At 38.3% G+C, this 27,042-nt stretch overlaps 1 protein-coding gene across 10 annotated transcripts in view; it reads left to right on the top strand.

Annotated features, from left to right (window-relative positions):
- Window positions 1-27,042, top strand: part of MAGI2 (membrane associated guanylate kinase, WW and PDZ domain containing 2) — a 729,608-nt gene that overhangs the window by 573,339 nt on the left and 129,227 nt on the right. For all 10 annotated transcript variants that reach the window (XM_071552704.1, XM_071552708.1, XM_071552706.1 and 7 more), the window contains 3 exons: window positions 3,221-3,278; window positions 9,547-9,668; window positions 11,075-11,257. In XM_071552704.1, the coding sequence (XP_071408805.1) occupies window positions 3,221-3,278; window positions 9,547-9,668; window positions 11,075-11,257 (363 nt within the window). The remainder of the gene's footprint in view (window positions 1-3,220; window positions 3,279-9,546; window positions 9,669-11,074; window positions 11,258-27,042) is intronic.

The raw sequence follows: 27,042 nt of genomic DNA, 5'->3' as shown, positions 1-27,042 counted from the left end.
ATATTCTGTACTTGACAGGTGGCAGCCTGGGCTTTGTGTGCTGGCAATTCTGTTCTACTGGTCAGCACAGAGTTTTAATTGAACATAGCTTATAGGCTGCATCTTAAATGGAAAAATAAGATTACAGAATAGCCTTACATAGAATTTATTATGGTACAGAAAGGTAATCTTATTTTTCTTTCCCCTAAACCCATGACTCCCTCATGATGTTAGATAATCAGTGGTTCAATCACAGAATCACAGAAGTGGCTTCTCTGTAATATGTCCATTAAATTTTTACAGAGTTTTACAGTAGAAAATGAGATTTTTCTTTTGCCTTCTCAATAGTTGTGCCAGTTTATAAATAGATTTAAGTATTGCTTTAGGAAAAAATAGGCCAATAGGTTAATAGTAAATCCTCAAGTTATTTCAAATTTTCATAAATATGTAAAATAAAATATGTCATCTGCATCTATATACTTTAAAGTGTATATACTTACAGAAAAATGCCAACTTTTAAATTTGCACAAAACATCTACTTTTTTTTCCATTTCATAATTGGAAAAAATCTATCTACTAATACACTTTAGGAGACAGGCCTATGCACGTGTGTGTGTGTGTGTGTGTGCATGGGTGCACGTGTGTTTGTGTGTATTGTTATGTACAGGTTTTACCAGTACCTGTCTCACTTCTCTCTAAAGAAATGTAATTTTAGATGGCTGGATATGAAAGCAACCTTAAATTAATTAGGAGAAGGAAACCTTGCAAGGTTACATGAAAAAAATAAAGTATTTAAACTAATACTTTGTATTCATCATATTCATAGTGTTTGGTAAAAGCATCACTTTTTCTAGCAGTTTTTTGCCTTAATTATCATGCATGTATTGGCAGTGAAATTTACTGTAGGGCCAGTACAGGATTTGTGCATCAGCTACTTTATTTTTGAATATGTGTGGATTATATTGCACAATCTTGTCCCAGGATGTACAGGATTTTGTGGGAACCATTGTAGGGTCAATCAGCTGTCGGAGGAGACCCGGGGTTTACACAGTGGCAAAAATACTACAAGAGATGGATAGACGAGGACGCCGAAGTCCAGGAACCCGGCTCCCCGAATATGGAAGCTCTGCGAGAGATTTATAAGGACTCTAATAAGCTCACACCCTATATTGATGCTTCCCCAGTCTAAATGTTATACCCTTAATGTGGCTACCCTGGTAATTTTTCCCTTGGTCGTTCCTTATCCAAGTTTCCTCTTCCCACAAAACCCTCCGGGTCGCAGACCCCTGTCCTGGCCCGACCCGGCCATGGGGGCGGGTGCCAGCGGGGCCGCCCACGAGGCGCTGCTGGAGCCCGGGCGGGAGCTGTCCCTGCCTCGGAGTGCTGGAAGCCCTTCGGTAGACTTTCCCCGCCCACCTCATTCTCCCATTGGTCCTTTTGCCGCTCCTCCCCTCCCTCCTCCCTTCGTTTGCATGCACCCAATGAAGTGCGTTACTCTGCCCCGTCTCCGCCTTTCTTCCCCGCCTACATCCGGGGAATTCCCATGCTCTCCTTATAAGCCAGCGCGCGGAATTAAACTCGGCTTTTCCTCGTGGACTCCTGGCGAGTGCAGACTTGTTCCGTTCGGGGCGGTCGCCGGGCCAGGGGCGGGAGGAGCCGACCTCGCTTCTAAGGGGCCTGATCCTAGGGGAGCCCTGCTTGTCGCTTTCCTAGCCTTGCTCCTGGAAGCAGAAACCTCTCCACTGTATCAGTGGCTATTTACAATCCGCTGATAATCAGCTACAGATTTTACTCAAGTTCTGAGCAGATCTGGAAGGAGCATCAGTAGGGTTTTGTAATGCTTAGTCAGGACGGGAATAGGGTGAGCAAGCAATGTGACATGAAGGGTCACTCAAGAAAAGATCAGCTATTACATATGCATTGAAAGAAAAAATCTTTTAACTCTTAAATCTCCATTTTTTCAAGCTTTACTTTCCCATTTGCCTGTTTGAGCATGTCAGTAACTGTCTATTCACATTGTCAGTATGAAAAAAAAGCTCAAGTCATCCAGGAGTACTTCTTTATGACCAGTTTATTGACTGAGCAGTATGACCTACATCAGTTCTGTTCTATCATTCAGTAGTCATTATCTCCAAAAAGTTATGTTAAAAGTGCAAGTGAGTTTAAAAGGAAAAAAAAAATCTGAGATACGGAATTCCAGAACCAAATTTCCTTGTAGAATCTCAATACCACTCCCCATACATTGTGCCATGGTCTTTAACTGCACAGAAATCAATATGTGAGTGTGATGGGAATGCACATCCTTTTGTGAGTCTCCTCCATCAAAGTCATCACATCTGGCACTGATATTTTTATTCTCTTTGTGTCAACTGAGGTACTTATCACATCTCTGATGCCTTTTAAACACAAGATGACGTTCTGTTGGCAGTATAATAACTTTTTAAGCATTCACTGTGAGTGATAATAAAATACGTATGGATGTACCTAAATATATACATGACAGTTTGCTTATGCATGAACACAGATTGATTTCCAAGATCATAAAATTAATGTTTAAACATTTTAGTTGTTAATATTAGAATGTCTTAGAGATCTTTGTTTCTGCAAAATGTAGTTAGCTTTATGTCCAGAGGATGCTGTAATATGTTATTTTGGTTTGTACGCCCATGTGCTGTTGTGTACTCCTATGTCCCTGATATATAACTAAACTTTGAAACAGGATGCCTTTGGAGGCTGTGGAATTGCCATCACAGTAAGATGGATAGTACAAACTTCTCGGGAACATGTCGTTATACTTACTGTATTTAATGGCAGGAGGCAAACTCTTTTCATTCCTTCTAGACCAACTTTTCCAGTATTCATAAGAAAAAAGTTCAAAAAGCAAAGTGTTTTTTGTGTGTTTAGCTATTTGGGAAAATAGAATGCCCTTGCTTTCTCTGACAGTGATGTCACATATGATGTGCTACAGTTGTTGGCTGGCACAACTGTTGGAACAATAAAGGAGTTACTAAAATGTGTGGCTCTAGAGACTTAGATCTGTGTTTGATGCCAGTTTTCAAGTTGCTACCACTTGTGGCTGCCATGGGGTGTGTTCAACATTTGGCATTTGCTTTGGTCACTGTATCTAATTTCTCTATCAAGTTAATTCCCTCAACACCCAACAAAGATCCACAATTTTGTTACTAGAAATCCTAGCATTCTGTACTGCATTTACTGAGAGAAATAACTCTTTGTTTTTCAGAGCTTCCATATGGCTGGGAGAAAATTGATGATCCCATTTATGGCACTTATTATGTTGAGTAAGTTCCCAAGTTCAATATTAAGTTGCTGTTAATATGTCATAATCCAATACTAGTATCCCCTGTAATGCTTAACCTGGCAAGGATTGGGTACAATTACTTGACACGTTAAACTAAGGGTATAGCAGGAATTCTCAGTCATCAATACAGCTTGTGTCCAATACATTCAGTGTGTCTCAAATCAGTGACTCAGGCATTCAGTCATTCCCTTTCTCCAGGGTCTGCTTTCATGGTACCATTCCAGCTGATACTTGTACAAAGATCAAATTCATGAAGGAAAACCTGCATTTTCTATGTAAGCTTTGGATATCCAGTAAGGTAGAAACCTTGTTAATCAATGAACAGAGCAAAGCATAATCATTTTAGCTCAGTTAAGATCCTTTTCTGGGTAGTCCTTCCATGCTGCAAATCAAGTGTTTATACTGTTTTTACCAGAAGGCAGGTTATTTATATACTGCATGTAAAATTTTAGGGAAGTTGTGTTTTATTTTGTATTTAAAAGTGCAGCTGAAAAGAAGAGAATATAAATTCTATTTTCATAGCACAGTCCTTGCTTTCATTTTTTTCAGATTTTATTTTAGTCATGAAACAGGAAAAAGTCTTATTCCTCTGTTCAAAGGGCAACAGAAAGCTTTTGTTTGAGGTAGTGGTAGAACCTGGCCAGTTCGTACATAAAATACGCAAATCTGACAGATGAATTTCTCTGCTTTTTAATTAACACAGTGAATGAGACTCATGCAAAATGAATCTAGATTCAGAATTGTGATAGCTGTTCAGACTGGTCAGCCCCAGCCAGCTTAGTCAGTCCAGATTCAACCGAAAAGAAAAAGTTTTGAAGTCCATGCATAGTGCCATTAAATTACTCCCTCTCGTTCTGCACAAGTTCTTTTATGATGTCCCCAAGGAGGCAGAGGTTGGAGTATTTCTGCATGTGCAGTTATGCAGTTGCTGGTGTAAGTCTCCTGTCCCAGTGGTTTTTGCGTATTTTGGTGAGTAACAGGTGGTGTTTGATTTCTGTGCATTAATCCCTTGCTGAGCCCCCACTTGGTTGTTAGCACAGCCCAAGGCATTCTGACACTGGAGAGGCTCACACTTCACTGCAGAGTCAGAAAAGGAGCAAGTATTTATCTCCATGTCATGTCCAGCCACAGGTAAACAAACATATGGCACCAGACCCAGATGTTATCATACCATTACATACCTTAGGGGTGTTAGTGCTGAGTTTATTAATCCTACCACAGGTAAGAGCTGTGGACAGATACATCAAACCTACTGCAGTCTCAGAGGTTTTTACAAGTGGAATGGATGTTCATGGGATGGCATTAAAACTGCAGCCGTGCTAAATTCATATGGAGTTTTATAGTCAGTAAAATGTAGCTGCACTTTAATTCGCTGTCTGAGCTCAGTAAGTTTGAAACAAAGATTGCTTTCCATTTTTCCTGCTAAAACATAACAGTCACACCTTTTTTATTACCAGTATTCAACAGATGAGTTCCATTTTTAACTAGATAAAATCAGATTACAATAAACTCTCTTACTTATAAAAGAGGGTAAATCATGAAAAGCAAGGTTATCAACCTACACACATTCAAGCCCTCTCCAGCCTTACATGCAGGCCTACAAAACCATCAGTGTAAGAAGGGCTTGTATTCTGCTCACTGATTCTTGTATCCCATAGGAAATTTGTAAGGATGAGCAATGAGGCAGACATACTCTGTTTCACTTTATGTGAAGCAATCATGCTCAGCTCAAATATTCTGAGGCCAAAGGCAAAGCTACAAAAAAACAAAAACAAAACAAAAACAAAAACAAACAAAAAACCCACAAAAAACCACAGCACCTCTTGCTGGTAAAGGTAATAAAGACTCATCACAACATATTTGCAAATTTGGCTAAAAAAGGTCTCCAGTATAACTTCTCTTAATCCTGCATGAATGTAGGTGTGAGACATTTTCATAATTTTTATTTGCCTTGTTATGCAGGTCCAGACTTCACTTGTAAGGTGTAGACATTTGACATAAATGAGAAGTGCTTGTTATATGTTTGTTAACTTTCATGTAATCTGGTCTTAATTGATAACTAAGAACTAGCAGCACTTAGCTGTGCAGGGCTGTGGAGAGAAAGTAGTTATTAGAGTGCACTGGGTCTTTCAGGATTCTAATTGCCAGAAGATTGTTTCTCTCTTTAAGGATGATTAACTGCAACAGAGAACTCAATTTCCAGACATGGGCTGCTTAATTGAACAACTAAATTAGCAATACAGGTAGTTATTCTGGAAACATATACCTCCTTGACTTACAATTTCTGATAATACTCTGTTACTATTTAAATAGAAAAAGTTATTACAGGTCTTTTTGTCATTATAAAGTATTATTAACTGGAAAAAGTGAATGTAAAGAGGAGTTAGGCACTAACAAGTTATGCATTAGAATATCCATCTTTTAGGCATCCTGATCCTTGGAATTACTTTGTTGGGTTATATGTAACAATTCCAAAAGCTATAGTCAAAAACTACCAAAAACCCCCATACATTAAAGTAGTTAAGAAAAGAAGATAGGTTAAACTCCTGCTGCTGCACATGCTTAGACCATTTTGTCTGCTAACATTTTGTCAAGGCTCAACACCTTGGCCATCAATTAAAGTCTGCAAACTAGGAACTACTGCCCATAAATCTCCAAAGGATGTTTCAGTTGTCTCAAGCACATCTAATGCCAAATTCCAGCACAAAAACAACTTAGCTTGGCCCCACTGACTCACAAGGTGGCAGAATGGTGTCTATGTCTTATAGACTGGTGGTGGCAGTACTTCCTCATGACACAGAGATAGTAATTGGACATCAGAAGTAAATGCAAATCCTACCTCTGAGAGTTTATCCCAGGTTAAGATACGGTGAGCTGAGAGAGGAGAGCAGTACCAGCTACCCCTTCTTGGCTGCAGAGGGAAATTCAGGGTTCCTAGGACTAGAAAGCAAACAAAAGGCTGTGGGCTTCGTCTGTACAGCCACAATGGCACTAGGAGAAATTAGGTGGGTGAGGCTTTGGGTTAGACGTATAGGTTTAATATGCATTGTATAAAGGAGAGGAAGAAAATTGAAGTTAGAATTGTTCACTGAATGAGATACTAAGAATAAAGAGTAATACATTGTTGGCTACCATCCAAAATCCGTTTTAATGACAAAAGCACTTACTTGTAACATCTCTAAAACTTGCATTTGGCTTTTCTTATTAAGGCCTAGGTTAGTAATATCTATTTTGTGTGATGTTGAAGTAGCTAGATGAAAGACTAGAATGTCCTTTCAAGAGAACTATTTAGCTTAATAACGTCTTTCTCCAGTAAACTCATCAGGAGCAATTTTTCTGATTTAGCCATGAAGCTTTAGAGCACTCAAAATTACATTAAAGGGACATCAGTCTAGAGGCATAATCCAGTATTACTGACTGATAAATACAACTGATTATCAGAATAATTTTCCTTTCTTTCATTCCTCTTTGACACAATATTTAATGTGCTTTTGAGACTGCACACAACCTCAAGACAGTCAAAATATGGAAATGAACTTAAGCTAAAAACTTTTAGGGTTGCACCAACAACTTGAGGTGCTTCAAGTACTTCTGTTGGTCTTCCTATCTGATCTAAGAGTACAGAATATAATTTTCAAAATAGCTGTTATCAAAGACATTTCTGTGTAAATGGACCAAAGCACAACTTAAACTCTAGCTAGAAACTGTTGAAAACATTCTGGCTGTGATATCAATATCACAGTAACTATTGTTTCTTGAGCCATGGATGCATCCTATATTAGCTAAAATGACTTATTTTATATCACAGAAGCTCATATAAGTTGGAACTTAGGTCTGCAAAACCCCTCCTGCAGCACTGAGATGTGTCCTGCGATTATAACATGACACTAAGTATAGTTCAAGGTCCTCAATGAAGATCTGGAATGTAGTCTTGGATACCCATTACATCTGCAGAATATGGAACAAAAGTCATGGGAAACCTATACTCTTCTGGAGGGCAGCTGAAGAACATGGCAGGATACTTCAGAGCCTCTAAAATAAGATATGATTCCTATGCTGAAGCAATTAACTCATTGTGTAGCAACCCTGGTTTTAAACTTCTCAACTGCAACCATGAAACAAGTTATATATTGTACCCTGTATCTCCTACTGGAAGCTGTTTTGTAACTTCACATTTATCCTTGTAAAAAGCCTGCACATTTCAAGGCTGAAATCCTATCATCTTTAATACATTCTAGTATTTACTTCCAAATGTATTCGTAGAATGCAATTATATATCAGAATTAATTCTGCTTGAATGAAAAGCTAAAACTCCTTTGATCTTCTATCATAGAAGAGTCTTTTTCACTGGTCTTCCTGTAAAACCTTTCCTGTATATTCATTTTATTTGATCATGGGTGCTTAGAACTTTATGTAGTATTTCACATGATACTTCATCACTGTCTTGTGTAATAGCAAAAGCAGTGCCTTTACAATGTGGAAATACATCACATGATGGGTGGTAGCATGAAACTTACTTTTTCCATGCTTATGTTAGTAGTTCATGATCACCTTATTTAATGCATGTAAGTCTTGTCTTTCTCAAGGGAAGTTTGTCTCCCTTCCATCTTAAGTTTCTAGGTTTGCAATAGACTAAGGAGCTGAAGACCTTGACAATAGAAATAACAAGCAAAAATCGAGGAAAGGAAAGTGTACCGTCTTAAACAGCCTGTCTGAAGAAGGAAAGAAATGAAAAGGACTTCGCCTGCAGCATAGATTTAAATTAAAATTTACAAGAAAACTATTAATCAAAATTTTAGAGTACAAAAGTGAGTTACCAGCCTAGTGAATGAGTTATAGCCATGTGAACAAAGCAGCAACTTTAGGATTTATCACATTTACTTCATCTCATTAAATCAAATATTCTTTTACATGACTGGAAGTCTTTTCATTGCATTAACCCTGACCACAAAATCCTATTTTGCAAGTGTATTGCAGTCCCATAGGACTTGCTGCCTTTTCTCTACCTCGCTTCCTAATGACAATTCCACTTAGATTCTTTGAAGCAGTGATAGGATCAGAATCCCAAGGGACCTGAAAAGTGCTTAATGTGGCACAAAAGGTCATTTCGATGAAAATGGAAGGTATTCAACCCTTTTAGGATCTTAGCATTTCAGAAGTTCCCAGATCACCTTTCCAAGTGCTTATTTGGGATTGGATTTTCAGAACTCAATAGATAGTAGCCCACTGAGAACAAATAAGGAGTGACATGTTTGAAACCTGCCCTCTATATTTATGTGTTTACTTCCCCAGAAGAATGTTTGAAGCATAAGCCCCATTTATTAGTTGTGATCCTATCTTTCAGATTTGTTCCATGCAGCCTATTAAATTGCTTTGCTTTTGTCAGAAAACATGTGAAACATATCCAGGATGGTAGGATATAACAGGATGGATATAACAGGATGGTAGGATTGCTCAGTGATTCATAAAATCTGTGCTTTAAAGAATTAAAAACATGGATATGATAAGATGTATGTAGTTAAGATAACAGTTCTAAACACAGTATAGAAAATTAGTGGTGCAATGACAGAGATGTACTTAAAAACCTACAGTAGGAAAAGTAAAACATCAAGGAAAAATACATGCAGTAACTTTTCTTATATTTCATACACTGATCTGTGTAGTTCTGATCTACCATCTGGCTTAGTTTCTGCATGCAGTTTTTCTGTATAGCTGAGCAGACATACACCATAGTATTAAAAAGGAATAATCTTCAGTTTATTTCCTGGGTTAGATTTATTTCTAAGCTGCCATCATAAGAGCACTTCTGTGTTCTAGGCTTTTCCTTTTCTGTAAGTGATGGAGTAATTTCTCTTACAGCTAATCAATAATAATGGACAAAACTGGTTCAGATCCTTTGAATCACCCACAGAACAGTTCTCATGCTGAAGACCAGAAAAACTGTTGCTGTTAGCATGCTTCAGCAGTACCGCTGTTTAATATGTAGTCCCATGGATCCAAACCATTTGTCTCTAGCAGAGTTTGACATATAGAAATGAGAGGACACTGCTCAGTGCTGTTCATTAGGCAGTGCAGATTGTCCCCAACAAAATTGTGTGGAGTATCAGGGACATGCTCAGGCCCGTTGGGGCTTTGTAATGGTTCACCCATTAACCACACACTCCTTAGTCACATACAGCATCTTACTGTGAAAATTATCATTTTTCCCCAACTGAACCCAGTTTTTAATCAAACCAAATTTTTTCCAGCCACATAAATAGAAGAACTCAATTTGAAAACCCTGTCCTAGAAGCAAAAAGGAAGCTACAGCAGCATAACATGCCCAACGCAGAACTTGGAACAAAGCCTATGCAGGCCCAAGGTTTCCGAGGTACAGTACTGTTCAACTCTCTTAGTTAAGATGAAAGATCCTGTTCTCCTGTTTATGTGACAATGATTTTGTCATAGTCTGATTAGAAGAGTAGTGTTGCCAATTCTCACAATATTGTCACCTCTATTCTAACATTTTTCTCCCTTAAATGTCTAATAGTTGCAGGACTCACAAGCCACCTATAATGCCTAAGCGTCAGAGGTGCAGAGAAAAGACAGAGAACTTGACTCTAGTATTTCCTAAAGGCTGAGAAACCGAAAGCACAGTAAGAGCCCCAAAGTAATTTTCTAAATAAAATCAAATTCTTCCCTGGAAAGGTGCAACTTTTTCTTGAGCAGCCAAGGTTGGCAACACTGAAATAATTAATTGTACTTTCTCTAAATTACTCTTAATTGATGTTTGGTATGTTTCTAAGCTAGTTCATCTAGTAAGCATCAATTAACTTAAAAGCCTCAAGCATAGTGTTATAGGAGTTTACAAGAATACAGCCACTTAGTAACGTAAAAATTAATGTCCTTAAAATGAGCTGTGTAAGCAGCAAACAATATTGGTAGAGACGAATGAATTTTCATATGAGGTTGTAGTCAGAGAATGAGGCTTGTTCTCCTTTGTAACAGTACAAAGCTCCTCATCAACCTTACCTAGACCCAAATTTGCCCGCCTGTGCCTTGCTCCCAAGAGGTCCTGCAGCGTGAGTGACCTGTCCCAGTGGCGGGGGACGCGCAGGCTGTACGGTACGTGCTCTGCTGCCCCAAGCCCAGCCACCGCTGCGGCTGCAGCCAGAGCAGCGCAAGTCACAACCCTCGCACCTTCCTCCAACCCCTCCTCACCACGTGCAGCATGGGAGAGAGGCACGGGGAGTCCCCACCACCCTCACCACACCATGGCACGCAGAGAGGGCACGTGAAGGTTGCACAGCAGTTGTGTGTGTCACAGTTTGGATGCCAAACCCCCCGTGTGTCTGGAGAGGAAAGCACAAATGGAATGAGATGTTCAGAGGCGATATTTTCCTCATTGTGTTTGGGAGGGAAATTGTGGAGAATGTATTACTTTGCAGACAAAGCAGGATTTATGGGTTAGGAAAGAGGTTTTTAAATTACCTCACAGATCATTTTTATTGTTGTAATTATTTTAGCGACACAATATCCACTTCTAAATGTATTTCTAATATGAAAGAATATTTATAACTCCAATTTTATGGCTGATCTGCCATAGATAAGAAATATGTTTTAAGCTTTGTATTAATACAAGAACTCACAAATATTTTCCTGGAATGCCTGCACCCTTTATTTTCTTGTGTTTCATACACTGTCACTTGCTGCAAGCCAATATTGTTGTCTGCTGTCCCTGCTGTGTTATAACTAGATCAGAACTTTTGTCTTTTTTGTTTGTGTTGACTGATGTAGAAAAACCACTCTTCACCCGTGATGCATCACAGCTGAAGGGGACTTTCCTCAGCACAACTCTTAAGAAAAGCAACATGGGGTTTGGATTTACCATCATTGGTGGGGACGAGCCTGATGAGTTTCTCCAGGTGAAGAGTGTAATTCCTGATGGGCCTGCAGCACAAGATGGGAAAATGGAAACAGGTAATTAAGAAGGTTCCTCTATTCTTTTATATGAGAAGTAGAATGAGAAATAGGTTTCTGAGTCACTCTCTCCATGACTGCATACGTTTTTCCATATGACTGTGTTAATGTGTAGAAAAGGTAAGTTTCTCAGTAAAACTTTCTTGTCATTTTACTTTCTAATAAATGCCAAGTTGCTTGTTTTCCCATTTCACAATATTTTAAGGGAGAAAAGATGTCTACATTTTCCTACATACAAATGGGATATGATGTTCCTTGGTTTATAAGCTTAAGGGGAGTCTGGAAACAACAGAGATAGAGCACAGACTACTAAGTGAAAATTTATTTCTTTAGAAAGGATGGTTTTGCAAAATAAGCCCTTGAGTCTGATCCAACATTGTTGTCATTATAACCATCAAAACAAGAGTTTTCAATGTGGCATATGGACACATAGACACTTGTATCCTATTAATAAAGAATCTGTGAGAACTAACAAAAGAAAAAATCTTCCTCTGAAGAGATTTAAAGCTGCTCTAAAGGTCTGGACCACCCCGGGATTATTTTCCTCTCCACAGATTGATGAAGATTGCAAACCACTGTCTGAAAGGTTTGTAGGGTCATGTCAGGTCTGTGCGCGAATAAAACTTCTCTGGAGGAAGATGAAGTCAGTTTCCAAGCAAGCTGGCATCTTCTGTAGAAGAAGACATTCAGAGGATAATAGAATAATTTCAGTTGGCAGGGACTTCCAGTCCCTTACCTCGTTTTTACAACAGGTTTAACTTTGCAGCTGGATCAGGTTTCTCTGGGCTTCATCTATGAGACTTGAGGAAATTTTATATGATATAGATTCCACAGCTTCTGTGGACTCCTGTCCCAGTACTTCACCACTCCTGTGGTGAAGACTTTTACCCAGAGAAGCTGTGGATGCCCCATCCCTGGAAGTGTTCAAGGCCAGGTTGAATGGAGCTCTGAGCAACCTAGTCTAGTGAGTGGCATCCCTGCCCATGGCAAGGGAATAGGTACCAGATGATCCTGAAGGTCCCTTTCAACCCAAAACATTCTATGGTTTTATGATTTTTGTTCCTTAGATCCAGCTGGGCTTTCATAATAAAGAAGTGGTATTTTGGGATTTTTGTTGCCTCTGCAGAAAACCAAGTTCATGGTGGCCATAGTAACTGTGAAGATGATTTTCTAAACTGTGATATTGGGTCACCCTGGATGGACCACAGCAGCCGAGCAGGATCCTTGTAGTATGTTGTGGTCTGGGAGGCAGACATAGAAACACACACAGGCACAAATAATGCTGATGGAATAGTCTCAAGTGATTTTTCTGGAAATTTCCTTTCATCCTTCTTTTCTCATAGTAAATGAGTGATCTGGACAATCATATGTCAGAATAAATCACCCTGAACTCTAGTTTATTCCATAAGACTCTCCAGGACTTGGCAAGTAGGAAGTGTGAAGGTTGTTAAAAACATTTTTTTTTAAATAAAACTTAGTTTGCTTCAAATCTTATGTTATAGCTGGCACGATGTTTCTAATGCCAAATAGATAAACAGAAAATTGATATGAAGAAGTAAAATGTAAGAAAGAAGTGGAATACGGTTTGTTGGCATTGGTTTTAATAAAAAGATTAGTCTAACAGCTTTTTTAATCCTCATTGCTTGTTGCCATTTTAACTTAATGCAATTTGGTTCCCAAAGGCAAAGCTTATTAAATTAGCTGGTTGAGCATATACAACAGACTTCCTGAAGTTTGGAAGATTTCAGTAACATGCACTTCACTTTTCCCCAAATGTTTTCATATTACCTAATAGATGACATGAGAGCTTTTCCTTGTTTGTCATGGTTTAGCATTCTCAGATGCTGCACTCAAATATACTTGTTACTCCATCTGAAGTGTGGGCTGGTTATTGGTGAACTTGTTCATATGGAGTTCTTCTCTCTGGAAAGCAGGGTTTTCTTGCAACTTACTTAAATTTTTATTGAAATTGAATATAGGTTTCATAATATTATTGAAGATGATTATTGCAGACACAGATGAGAATATATAGGGAAAATGTCCTTTAAAATGTATGGAAATAACACTGATTTTTTTTTCCCTGAGGTAACTAATTTGATTACATTAAGAATGCAAAACAGAAATGTACGTTCAAATACATAATCACTCTATAATTATGTAATCTGCAAACATAGAAAATTACATCTCAGAACAAATTTTAGTCTCAGATGTCTTCATTGTTAAGAGCAACAGAGCTCTGGTGTAAAGTAATTGCAGAATCTCAGACTAAAGATTGTGACATCTAATGTAATTTCTATCAATATTTGAAGTAATTTCTAAAGATGATCAGGGTACACTGAAAAAATATGTGTAAGGTCAGAATGTTTATAAAAACACTGTTCAGTAAAGTGCTGGTGAAGTAGGATTGCTCTTCCTATTCAGCCATTTTTACACCTTATCTTCTGAAGATATGAAAGCCTCCCAGGTTCCAATAGCTTTTTGTTTATAAAGCTGCTAAAATCTTTGGTCAGAAAACTATTTGAAATTACATATGTTCCTTTTTGTTTGTTAGGTAGCAATCATTGAGGAGGAATAGAGCTTTTAAAATAGATTTTATTTATTCTTTTGACACAAACTGTGTGGTGTTGTTTAATTTTTGTGCACTCCAGCTATTGGATCAGCTGTCTGATCAGATATGGTCAGACTCATAGGAAGCTTTGATTAATGATCAAAACATCATATTGTGGCAGTAAGGCATCACAGTAGAAATTTTTGGGGTCAGGGACAATGATCTGTGAAGCCACCTGAGTGTAAGGGATAACTACAGGTGCTGATGCTCCCAGCTCTAATTTAATTGTGGACCCTTGCAAGGCTGATGTTATTCTTTGGCAAAGTGGTTATCAAAATCTTCATGCTTCAGACCTGCATCCAATTTGGGGAAAAAAAGAAAGATCTTACTGATCTTGGCCACAGGCTGAAGACACCATCACTGTACTTCAAGCTAATTGTTAAAGAAACAAGCTTGGAGAAAACTACCATTGTAACTTTGGTTTACTTCACCCAAAATCTAACATAGGGGTCAGATAGAAATGCTATTCAAAGAGTGAGTCTATGTAAGATACAGTCACCATTTAACACAATCATAACAGTGTGAGTTTACCTGCAGGTTTCAAAATGGAACCATTTTGGATTTCAACCTTTGGAACACAGAATCATAGACAGTCACAGAATGGTTTGTGTTGGAAAGGGCCTTCCAGATCATCCAGTTCCATCCCCTGTACCATGAACAGGTACATCTTCCACTAGACCAAGTGGAACTCCAGTGTTGACCAAACCACACAGTTTGGTGGTGTTGGGACCTTGTTGAAACTGCACTCAATCCCAGTGTCCAAGTCACCAACAAAGATGTTAAATGGTGCCTGTCCCGATACTGACACCTAAGGAACACTGCTGAAACCTTGGAAGCCACTGGGAACACAGAAGCAGCTGCCTGACAGTAACTTGGCATTGCTATGAAACAATAAAGCAGTGAGGCAAACTGAGTGCACTGAGATGCAACAAGAGATGTCTGAGGTCCTAACAATCTGTGAGAACCACTTGGTGCCCAGTGCTGAGCACTAAGAGATACTTACATTTGTCCTAGACCCACAATAAACCTCACAAGTAGACTCAGAGGAACCACATCTCAGTGAATGAGTCAAAACCAAACAAAATTGCATTCCTGATCCCATTTACCAGATGTTTCAGAATTCGTAAGGGCTCTTATGCCCTCATGTAAATCTAGCATCTGTGAGCTAATGGCTGTTAATAATACTGCAAATGCCTTTCTAGGACTCGTTTTAGCATTTGGAGCTCAATCAAGCTGCTGGATATGAACATTACACTCCACAGCATCTCTGTCTACCTCAGGACAGCCTGGCAGCTGATACCACATTGTTGTCTGGGAGGCTACATTGCTTTGTCTCGTCTGAAGCTTCATGCAGCCAATAGAAAACTGTCTGTATTTAAGAGGCCTCTGCATCCCATTAAAATGCTGAGTGAACATCACTGGTAAAACACTGCATCTACATGAAAGGATTTTTATACAGTGAGTGATTTTGAATGACTGCTGTTCTAAGGCAAACAAAGATTTAGGCCTGCGGCTGACTCAGATGAAAGCTCAAGCTGCAAAGGCAGAAACTTTCCTGAAATTCTCAAGGTTATTCAATGGACTGGATAAACTGGAACACTCCCACATAATCGAGCTTGAGGAAAGATTCTCACTCTGTATTTCAGCAAGCTCCATTTCTTTTGGTGAAAATTTCCAGGAAACAGCAAGTGGTTGAATCTGGTGATGACCCTTCTGACTAACAAAGATCTGTGGTGATTACATGTTGAACTTTCCAGAAATAAATATATCTATATTTATAGATAGATAGATAGATAGATAGATAGATAGATAGATAGATAGATAGATAGATCGATCTGTGGTGAAATGTCATAGGTCAACAGTGTGAATCAAGAAAGGGGAAACATATTCTTTCATTTCATCTGCCAGGCATACACTTGGCCAGCTTTAGATACTAAGTCATCTCTAAACAATGCAAACTTTGGCTTCTCGAGATGTTATTCTCTCAGGAATGGTATTTTTGCTATGTTAGCTGATCTGTTCTAGAGCCAGAAATTCATAAAGATAAGGTTCAGCTAGCAGATAGAGATGTCTGTCTACAAGATAGACGTCTACATCTACCATATAAGTAGACCTCTACCACTTTTGCATGACTGTAATAGGATGAAGCCTAGAGACTAGAAAGCTAGAGTCTAGAGTCTGGTCCCACATCTACCACTTAAAATTTCTACTGCACCTTAAAGGTCTCCAAATGGAATGAACAAGCTGTTAAAAATGCTAGAAGGAATGACCTATGGTCTTGTTGCTATTAGTGGACCTGCTGTCAAGACCCATAACAATCTTCTGCATATGATGAATTTTTCAAGAAGCTAAGGTTACTTTAAATGTAAGCAAATTGGAGAAACCACATTCATTAATCTACAAAGTCATAAATGTTGTTATTTAACTGAATAAGAGCAAAATGAAAGCCATTATCAGGTGGTTGACCCTACAATGTCACTAAGCTTAGGAAATAATTATCTAGTTTCATTAATGCATGTTCTTTTCACAGCAAGGCCAATATCTTGCAACCTCTGTAAAGGGTAGTTATGACAGAAGGATTTGGGGACATCTGTGAAAGGATGCAGTTCTAAAAATTCAAACAGATCCTTAATTCTGTTCCCTGTTTATCCATCATCAGTTCATACGAACAAACCAACATCTCAGATCAGATATGAAGCAAACTGTCCAATTTCAGCAATAGAAAATATGAACAATGTATGCATAAAGAATGCCTTCAATCCAAAGAAGCAAGTGTATTAAAATAAAATCCATGTTTTGGGAGTCATCTGAGAACGTCAGTACTGTCACAATATCACTAAAGGGCTCAATGTATCATGACCACTTACCACTGCACCTATCTTCTTTTTCAAACAGCTCATGTCTCTCTCACAGTGAAAATCCATCTGATGATATTCTCTTTTACAACATTTCCTTCCCTTGATGGCAACTGTTTACCACAATTGCCATTCCAAGAGGGTCACTGACCAGGATCTCGATGAAGAACTGGTCACACACAGGTAGGGTTTCATTGCCACATAACCAGAAACTGGCTGAAATTCAGTTATCTCACCTGCCTGACACCACCTCATCCAGTGGCTCCAGGAGACTGGCATCCCAAAATTAAGGCATGGTGTTTAGGAACATGGGAGACTGTGCTACTAGTTGGACTGCTGAGAAATGACAATCTTTTCATTGCTGTTATGAATCTTCAGTCTAAAACACTCTTAATATACACCAAGGCCTCATCAAGTGTCAGTCCTGCAGCTGCAAGCTGCTGCCCAGTGCCAGGTCTGAGAGGAGCAGCAGACACAAAACCAGCTTGTGTTATCAGCCTCCTGTAGTATGCCCGCTTTGTTTGGCAGCTAGGGTGTTTCATCTGGACTGGTTTAGTCTGTCTAGGGCTGAACATCTCTCTGTCGTCGTATGTTGCTATTAATCCCATGAAGTTAAGAGAAGGAAAATTAACTGTTTGGAAAGTAAGTAACAGAAATAACAAAAATTATTTCAGGCATCACGGAGAGTGATTTCTCCCACCCATCGGTGTGGATTTGTGTTATATTTACTGTTTGCATTCCAACATCCGCCAGGAAAATGATGAAATGGTGCAAAGCATGGTAGAAACACTATCTTTGTAACAGCTACAACCAAAACCTATCGTTCCTTTCACCTTTCTTTTTTTGTGAGGCAAACAAGAAGTAACTATTTATTAAAACTGCAGTCTGGTTTTCCAGTACCAGTCTTCTCTCATTTCACAGTTTAATTTGGCTTTTCAAGGAGAAGACATTGAGAGGGCATGGAGGCTGGAACTACAACACGAACACTGTGATCTTTACAGCACACAACAGGATGGAGCTAATAATGCCCTGCTAGTTCATAGCTGAGACAGATATAACCTTTTTTATAATTTGTGCAGTAACACAGCATCCCACTTCATTTAATCCACTTTATGTTTCTCACCATAAAACTTGCACATGTCATATAACTAATAAAAAACTGTTCAAGAGGTGTACAGTTAAAATTAACCCTATTTTAAGAATCTGTCAGTGTTGGTAGTCCTCACTATTTTATCCTGAATTTCTATGTAACCAGAATTCTTTAAAGCACAACTCTTAAATCTTTGTTGTTGTTGTTGTTTAAAGGGAACTAAATGTAAATCTTAACTTAAATTTTACAGGATAAAAGTTTCTATTCCCCTGTCACAGAGGAAAGTGCTGAAGTATGACCACATTATATTTAAAAGGTTTCAAACATAAAGCAAAGAAAAAAAAGCCAGTTTTACTATTTATTTGATGTCATATATAGAGACTCTCTTTAGCTAGAGGAAGGGATATGACTCGTGGTTTTAAATGTTTGCTGGTGACAGTAAAACTAATATTTGCATTTTAGGAATATTAATAACAATTAAGAACTTGGTAGCAGAAAAAGATTATTTTTAAATCCCACTTTTTTCATATTTTAAAGCAGGCAATTTGTTGAACTATGCATATAAATAGAAAGACTGGGAGATAGTATTTAGGTTGCTAGAAATTTTAGTACTTGCATTAATATTTTCTAAGATTAATTTTCCATTATATTTTTTGTATTTCTGTGACTTTCAGATAAAATGAATTTGTTACAGAGGTCACAGTAATATCTTCAAATTTCTCCTTATGTTAACCAAAGGACTGGGAAAGATGTCTACTTTTGTCACAAAATTACTGAAGTCTTATCTCTATGAGTTCCTATTTTAGTGTTTTCTTCATATTTTTGTTCTTTTGAGACTTACAGTATTGTTAGGTACTCATCAAATGATAACCAGGACAGAGATGAGCCTAAACTAAGAAAAAAGTATCTATACTTTGTGTATCACACACTGTCACTGTGTATGTCTGAGGTCTTTATGTGCACCTTGTCAGATTTTTTTTGATTGACTGGTGTGATATTCAATATCCTTGGAGAAAATCCATGTGTCTTTATTTGTTCTGCCTGATTTGGAGTTAGAGGCTGAGTCCATGTTGCCTACCTGAGCTACTGAGCATTCATTAAGCACTGCATACAATAGACATTCCTCGAGGTACAAAGGGAGCTACTGATTCTTTTTAGCCCTATCATTTGGCTATTCCCTTGAAGTCTTCAATTAAAATTCTATATGCAAACTGAAAGAACAATTACAGTAGAGCATCTAAGTTGGATTTCAAAATGCTTCTGAAAATGCACAGTATATTCCTTAAGTCACAGGAACAATTACAAAAAAAAAATCTTAAGAACTTCTTGTCTTCATGTCAAATGTCTCACTTCATGAGATGATTCTGGATTTGCACTGTTAGTACTAATGGAACTCCATGGTGTCTGACTCCACATCTTGGGGTTTAGCCCTGAAGTATGCCATAACATAGAAATTTCAGGAATCTTCTATCTCAAGTTTTGGGCTTAGTACCTTAATTCAGGGTGGTGCAAAGCAGGACATTAAGGAAGATAAATCTCCAATATGGTGTCAATAGGGAGGAAAAGGTTGCCTCCAGCAGATAACTGAGACTGCCTACATTTGGGTGCAATTCAGTTGCATAAATGTAGGTGTTCAGTGCCATTCAAAGTTCCAGGGATCCCACCCAGCCTCCTCCTGCCCTTGCAGGCAGCAGTCTCTTGTAAGTTCTATGTGGAACTGCAAGTCACATGAATACCTCAAATGCCTGCCCAAGGCTGCTGTATATGTGTCTTGGGTTGAGCTGGCAAAACGCCAAGTGTCCAAGTGAAAAGGGGGAAAGGAAAAAAAGTCCAAAACTAGTTTTATGCTGAAACTATATGTATTTATACAGAAAAGAGAAAATTAAGAGAAAACTACAATATAACACACACACAAGTCATGTATAGTATAACAAGAAATAACTTCCCACTCCCCAATTAATACAAAGTGTATTACTCTAAATCTATAAGTGATCTAAAAGACACCCTGCAAGAAAGAGAAGGTATAACAACAAAATATTTCTACTTCCCAGAACTCAAACAAAATGCAAGTAGCGGCAGCAGGAGCAGGGGCCTAGCATTGTAGAAGAGCTGTGGCACATTCTTCTTCTTGTGCAGCCATGGTGGAACTGACTAAGCCACTCCCACACACTGGATTTTACCCCTTTTGAGATGATGTAGTGTGGTATGGAATACAATATTATTGCCTAGAAGAAGTCAGCTGTTAGCTAGCCCAGCTCAGCTCAAGTCAGCTGGCAATCCCAGGCCTGGTCTGAACTTTAAAGCCTAAATTTAGGCCTACTTTGCTAATCCATAACAAAATGACATTAGACACCTGCTTAAACAACCTCCTTCCTCCTTCAACAAGGAGTGCATTAATAGACTTGTTTTTTTCCCTATCATCTCTTGCAGCAAACAGTGATTGTTTAATTACTGCAACAATAACCCTTTTCTTTTCTGACAATTTTAAGGATATTTGTTTCCCCTAGCCTAATTCAAAGCTCACGTTTGTGGTTTTATGAATACTTAAAGGAAACTACAAAAACCCTTTTAAACTTAATAGGCTTAATTTTCTCTCATTTAACTATTCAAACAACATTGTAAGTTGTCTGATAGTTGAGTTCAGCTATATACTGGGGATTATGAACTCATTTTCATCTTCAGCACTTAGAATATTTTGCTTCCATATATTATTGGCGCCCATAAGGAATATACCAATATTAGGATTGAATAATATATGTAACTTGTTTTCTTTCTTGTAGTGACTTTTCTTCAAAAGACTCTTTTTCTTCGAGTCCAGGTAATACACAGAAATGCAGGAGGAATCTGAAAAGAACAGCAGTCTTTCATTTTACTTTTATAAAATCCGTGTTTACACACAAGACAACTCATAGTATGCATGGTTTATGGCAGTTCGTTTTGAAAGCCACTTGCATTTGTTGGCACTGTATTTTGATCTGTGTTTATCAGTCCCAAGAATGATAATATGTGCTTGTTGCTCAAAGTAGTAAAATATTGGACAGGTAAATAGTTGAAGTTCTGGGTTCTGTAAGTGTGGTGCAATAGTCTTCTGCAGGAGAGAGCATATGAGCAGGTCTGCTTATATGTGGTAAGTTTGTTCTGATGTTTAAGCCATTAAAGCAACTCTTCCAACACCAGCTATAGAAAGCTGAACGTATTTGATTAGAGATGGCTGAGGACTGAAATGTTCAGCCATGCCAATATAGCACTTACTGTCTTTTTATCCGACTATTTCACCTTTGACCACTGCATTTATGTTTTTATTTAACCCAGAAACCAAAGATGAAGTAATTTGATGGGAAGACAGGGCATAATGGAGATATGATCTGTAATAATATAAAAATCCTGTATCTTTTGGACAAATGCAACACAAACCATATACAGAAGACATACACCCCCTCATTAACCTAAGCTACCGCTCTTGGTCTCTGTAACATGAGTAAATGAGATCTGCTAGTCAGAGGTGCCATATCAAGGAACATGATAAAATGGGAAAGGGCAAAGGTGAGAAAGCAGAGAGAATATTTGGGCATAAACTATTCAAGTATGTGTGGTCTCACATTACTACTAAGTAAAGGTCTGACTTCATGGGAAAAATGGCCACAAAGGCCAAAACCATGGACAAGGGTACTAAAACTATGTCATACATCTTGCAACATCCAAAATACAAAGGCAGAAAAAATGTTAAACATTTTATTCTGTCTATCACATAGTAATACACCAATTTATCCATTTTTAGTGTTTATATTGTTGTACACACTTGTTTTGTGTATGACAAGTCTAGGAAGCCCATAAATCTGTTCTTCAATCTGAACTCCATCATATGAAATCTGCAGATTCTGCCAGTAGCATATTTAACATTGGTCAGGAGATGACAAATATATTGTCATAATCCTCACATTTATTAGAGCAGTTTTTGTAAGTTTTGCAAGTTGAGTCAGCAGTGTGCAATGAACTCAGTGGCTGCCAAAAATGCTGCAATTACAGAAATAACTTTTCTTCTATCAAATGCAATTAAAATCTATCTCACGTGATTTGGCTATTTGTATGAACAGACAAAAAATATAAATTGAAAATAATAGGCATCATCTCATGTACTATTTCATTCAATAAATAATGTCTTGTTTCTTAACAAGAAGAATGCTCTTTGAGGTCAGAAACCATTTCTTAATATATAAAGAGATGACAGAAAAAGTGAGAATTTCATATTTCATAATGAAATTAATCTGGAACTGTGCTTTTCAGTATCATTAGCCATGTCACCTTTGATTTTCTTTTGGTATATAGGGCTTTATTATACAAGTCAATTATCAAAAAAAGTATACATTTGGCTAAGTTTCAGACTCTTATTTTCATTTTGTAATAAAAATAAATAAATTAAGAATGCATATTCACCTCTACCTCCACACTTGTGCAGCCAAATGAAATCCATTTCTATATTAAGATCTGAGAGTTCAGAAATTCAATTCATTGTTTGCCTTTAACTATTCTTTGGGAACATATTTTAAAGCTTAAGTTTAAAGCAAATTTTAAACCTTTGAAAATTTAAGAATAAATTAAGTAATGTCTTTTAAGATACAATTTCTGCTGTGTATTTAGAATGGGAAATATCTCTCTGGACAGCTAGTAAGTGTTTTCCTTGAACAAATTTGTTAACATCCCTGTACCTGAATTTTCCCATTCAACAGGAGAAACAGTCATTTTAGAACTTTGTAGAGTCCAATAATTGTTGCAGTTAGCAACTTTCATCATAAATACCAAAAACATTAGTGAAGAGAAGCCTAATGGAGTTCAGCTCAAGATATTAAGGTCAAACACTGTGATTGTTCACTTGTGCAGGATACATTAAAACAGAAATCTGTACTTAATCACATGTGGGTCAAATTTTTTGTCACTGCTCTGAGTTTTATCATTGCATGGCACAACATAAAATTATCCAGGGTTGCATTAGACATGAGGAAACATTTCCAGGTATATAACTCATATTCCAGGAGCTTTGCAAATCTTTAACTAATGGGAGTTACAGAAACATTTCAGGCAGTTTTATTTTAAGTTCACTTCTAAAGCATCTTTCACTGTCTCTTAGCTGAAATCAGGATATTAGCACAGACACACCTCTTATCTGACCCTGAGCCTTTGTAAGAAGAGCAAAGTTTATTCCAGCACTTATGCAACTGCCTCTTCGTAATTGATGATTCTGACATTTTAAAAAATGGCTTATTTGTTTAAGGACCTGTAATGAAAATTTCTCAATGACTTAAGGAGCACTTTTTGAACCAGGAAGCAGGCATGGAGTGAATCCTGATGAAATTCTTCCAGCCTTTTCTGTCTCTGCCCCACAAAAGCCTTCTCCTCTCCTGCAGTCACATAAGTGCGATATTGACTCGGAGTCAGTGGATGTAGGTGGAGTTTGAGATGCTCTGCTGCTCCCATATGCTCTGTGCATGCAGCAGCTGGAGCTGCCTGGGTAGCACTTCCTTCTCCTCATCCCCTGCTGCACGAGGTACCAGAGGGAAGTGGTGCCGTTGTGGTGGAGTCAGGATCCCCTGAATGCTGCTGTGCTGCCATGCCCAAATAAGTGAGGATTGTGTACAGGAGGTAGACAAATTCTTGGTGCCTTGGGCTTGGACATTTTGCCAGGTCTCAGCTATCAGCCTCAGGGGATAACTAGCTGGTGGAGGGAGGAGAAGAGGGTCCCGTCTCAAGAGACTGGATGCAGAACTGGGAGAAAACTGACTGGACTAGAATATGCTGGAGCTGAAGATGAGATAATTTGTTTTTGTTCTGCAGGGAGACAGGGAAAAAAGGCAGTAATTTTATGCTTAGAGATGCCTGGAGAGTGGGTGTTTCTATGCATGTGTGAGCATAAAGGAGGTGGGAGGAGGAGGGCAGGGTACTAAGGAAAAGAAGAAAGGAGCTCTGCAAGAAAGGTCTGAGAGCGGTGATGTGAGTACACTGGCAGTTTTGCTCCTTTTGATGTATTGCTTTCTTCTTCAGCTCCAAATGGAATTAAATTAAAATTCTTTGTATTAAACTGATCTTTTCTGCATTAAAATCGGCATCCTTTTATGCTGTATTTACTGAGACTTTTTTTGCCATACTGTGCAGCACTTGTAGTAGAGCTGCGGAAAAGTCAGATAATATTGGACACCTTTTCTTGGTTCCTTGAGAACTTATTCATAGGCTAATAGTGAGTCATGAAACATGTTGGATTATGCTGCTGCTCTGTTACTTGTGACATATTCCACTTTTATGTATGCAAAATAACAAGTCTTGATAAACAAAGTCTATCAGCAGTTTATTATTACTGGCCTGAAATCACGCCTTTGAATCCTGCAAACCCACCAGCTTGAAAGCTGCCAGGGCTGAGCTGGGGGTGCCTGTGACATGGTGAAGAGCTTAAAGAGCACAGAAAACATGGGGTTTGCACTGGGGCGATTCCATAAAAACAGGCAGCAGATAGAGTAGGAAACGGGAAAATGAGGAAATTGAGGTAGTGACGGCAAGCTAACAATGCTTTCATGTCTTTTAAGAAAGAGGTGCAGGTCATGGTTTAAAAGAAACATCATTATATGCAAGTGTGTGGGGCTGCATTAATGTTACTCCATCACTAGTATGTTACTGGGCTCATTCTCCTGATATTGGGCAGAGCCTCAACCAGTGCTCTCAGTACCCATCTGGTTTAATAGAGTCTGTTTGACTTTCTTCCACCAAAACCTCCAGAAAAGTCCACGTGCCAGAAGACAGCCTGGTGGACTCAGGCATGTTGTCCTCAGGCATCCAGCCACAGCAGAGACACTGCCTCCCATCATTGGCACTAGAATCCACATGGGTATTTAACTTTGTTTTTGTAATAAGGCAGTTAAATGCCACCCTGACACCCAATCCCATCAGGTCCTAGAAGCTCAGCATGGTCAGCCCCAATTAGTATTTGGATGGGAGACCTCCTGGGAATACAGGGAGCTTGTAGGTTCTACTCCCGAGGACTTCACTGTCACTGCCCAAGCTCGCTCGGCCGTGGCAGATGAACCTCAGGACTTAAACGGTGGGACCAGTTCTGTGCACGCTGTGCCTCACCTAAAAAATCCACTGCGCAGGCTCGAAGGACACACCCATGTGGGTAGAGCCCTTCCCAAATCTTCCTTTGCAAAGCCGAGCCAAGATAATGATTTAATAAGTGAGTTTGAGGGTAGATTCCTCTTTCGAATTTCACAGGAAATTCATGCAATACTAAACACGGTGCCAAAATATTGATCACATTTATGTATTTATACTTTCAATAACATTTTAGAATGTTATTAACATTTTAGAACACTGGTTTATTTTAGTTGAGGAGAGTTGTTCTAACACAAATACGAGAAGTCAAAAAAACTGTTGCCTTATCTCTGGTCATTTTCCAGACAGGACATACTCACAGTTCATAAAAGCTTCCTTTTTTTTGGTAGATTGTTTTTGAAAATCTGTTTAGTCTGTCTTATTTGAATTATTTTCTGCAAATCAGAGAAGAGTGTGTTTTTTTAGGCCAAACTTGATTGCATCAAAAGGAAATGCTGTTGACTATTATATAAGACATTCAAATGTTTCTAGTGCAGTTCCTATTTAATGAAAAAATAGTTCTGAATTGTTTAGGAAAGAAGGATAATATTAATAATTGTGTACTTGAGCAATTTTTCATGTCAAAAATTCTACTCTAGCCAAGGTGCCAAGCTGATTCATTTTTATGTTAAACTGCAGTGTTGTAAATACTATCTTTCAATAGTCAGTTCTGAAAGCAGGATTGTGATACTTTAATAATTTCATTTGCCACAAGAATAAGGAATTAATCTTTGCTAGAGCATCTTTTGTAATTTCAAGTCAACTGGAAGTAATATTTTTTTAAAAAATTTAGAGAATTTTTTTTTATTTCAATTGAAAGCATTATAAGCTTAAGAAAATTCAGTGAAGGAACAAAATCATGATGTTTATAATTCTGAGAGTCTTTTTAATTTAACTATTCCAGAAAAATTACCACAAACTGGCAAACTCTTCTTGCTAACCGAAACCTAGAAAAAAAATTCTCAGAAAACGCATTCTTTGTATAGCCTCATTTACCAGTTATATCTTAACTTCCTAATGGCCACAGCTCCTAAAGATGAGTTTGCACAGCAACATGCATGTCAGTGGTGGTGCATGGATAGGTGTGGACACAGCAGTGCAGCACTGCTGGTGCTCCAGCAGTGACACCACTATCAGCAGTCCCCGAGGCCACAGAGCATCCCAGGGTTTTTTACAGCCATTTTCAAAGGCCAGAGTTTCATCTGAGTCATCCAATTCTATATCAGACTTACAAATATATAATGCTTTTCCAATCACAGTGTGTCAGAGATAATCCGTTATAAAACAATTGCATGCATTGTAGTATAGTGCAGGTATCTGGATGTATTTAGAAGTACTAAAGAGGTAGTAATATAACATTTGGAATGCAGATAAACTATAATAGTAATTCATTAAATCAAATATTTTTACAGAGTTATCACCACGGGTCTCCTCAACTCTTCCACATAGAAGTATATCCACATTTAGATGTTAGTCTCAATTTGCATGTGTGTGTAGGACCTAATTTTCTTCCAGGATGAATTCCATGATGAACATGCTTTATGGTGGGTTCACAGAAAAAGCCAGGCTCTCCCTGATTTGGGTCTTCTACCAGTTAAGTTATACAGGAGTTGCAGTGGCTATAGCAAGCAACATCTGGTTTTCTCTCTCTCTTTCTCTCCTTCTCTAATAACTGGAATGCACCTGAGGGGAACAGCCAGACCAAATCTGGGGGAAAGGACGGACTAGAACAAAGACCCTAAAGCAAAGGATAAAACATCAAGACTGTATCAAAATCTGTTTGCACAATGAAATCAATATCAAGTGCATGTAGACAACCTTTAATCTATCATTTTCCAAAAGATTACCCCAAATTTGAGGTCCATAATAGATATCATACAAGAGACTTGAAACAATCTGTGTCTCAGAGTCAAGACTGGAAGGAGAAAGTCAATGTGTTTAGTCAGTGCTTGACAGCCTTTCTGTGGCCATGCAAGCAGCCCTGTCCAGTTGACAAACAGAGTGATGAATAATACCTGTACAGTATAATTGCATCAGCTTCAACAGACTACAGCAAGCTCTTTCCTCTTTCTTGCAATGGCAAGTTCTTCACCCAAAA

The sequence above is a fragment of the Pithys albifrons genome, chromosome 3, assembly GCF_047495875.1.
Source record: "Pithys albifrons albifrons isolate INPA30051 chromosome 3, PitAlb_v1, whole genome shotgun sequence".
NCBI lineage: Eukaryota > Metazoa > Chordata > Aves > Passeriformes > Thamnophilidae > Pithys > Pithys albifrons.
Note: the sequence above shows the minus strand (reverse complement) of the source record. Positions and strands in the feature narration are given on the sequence as shown.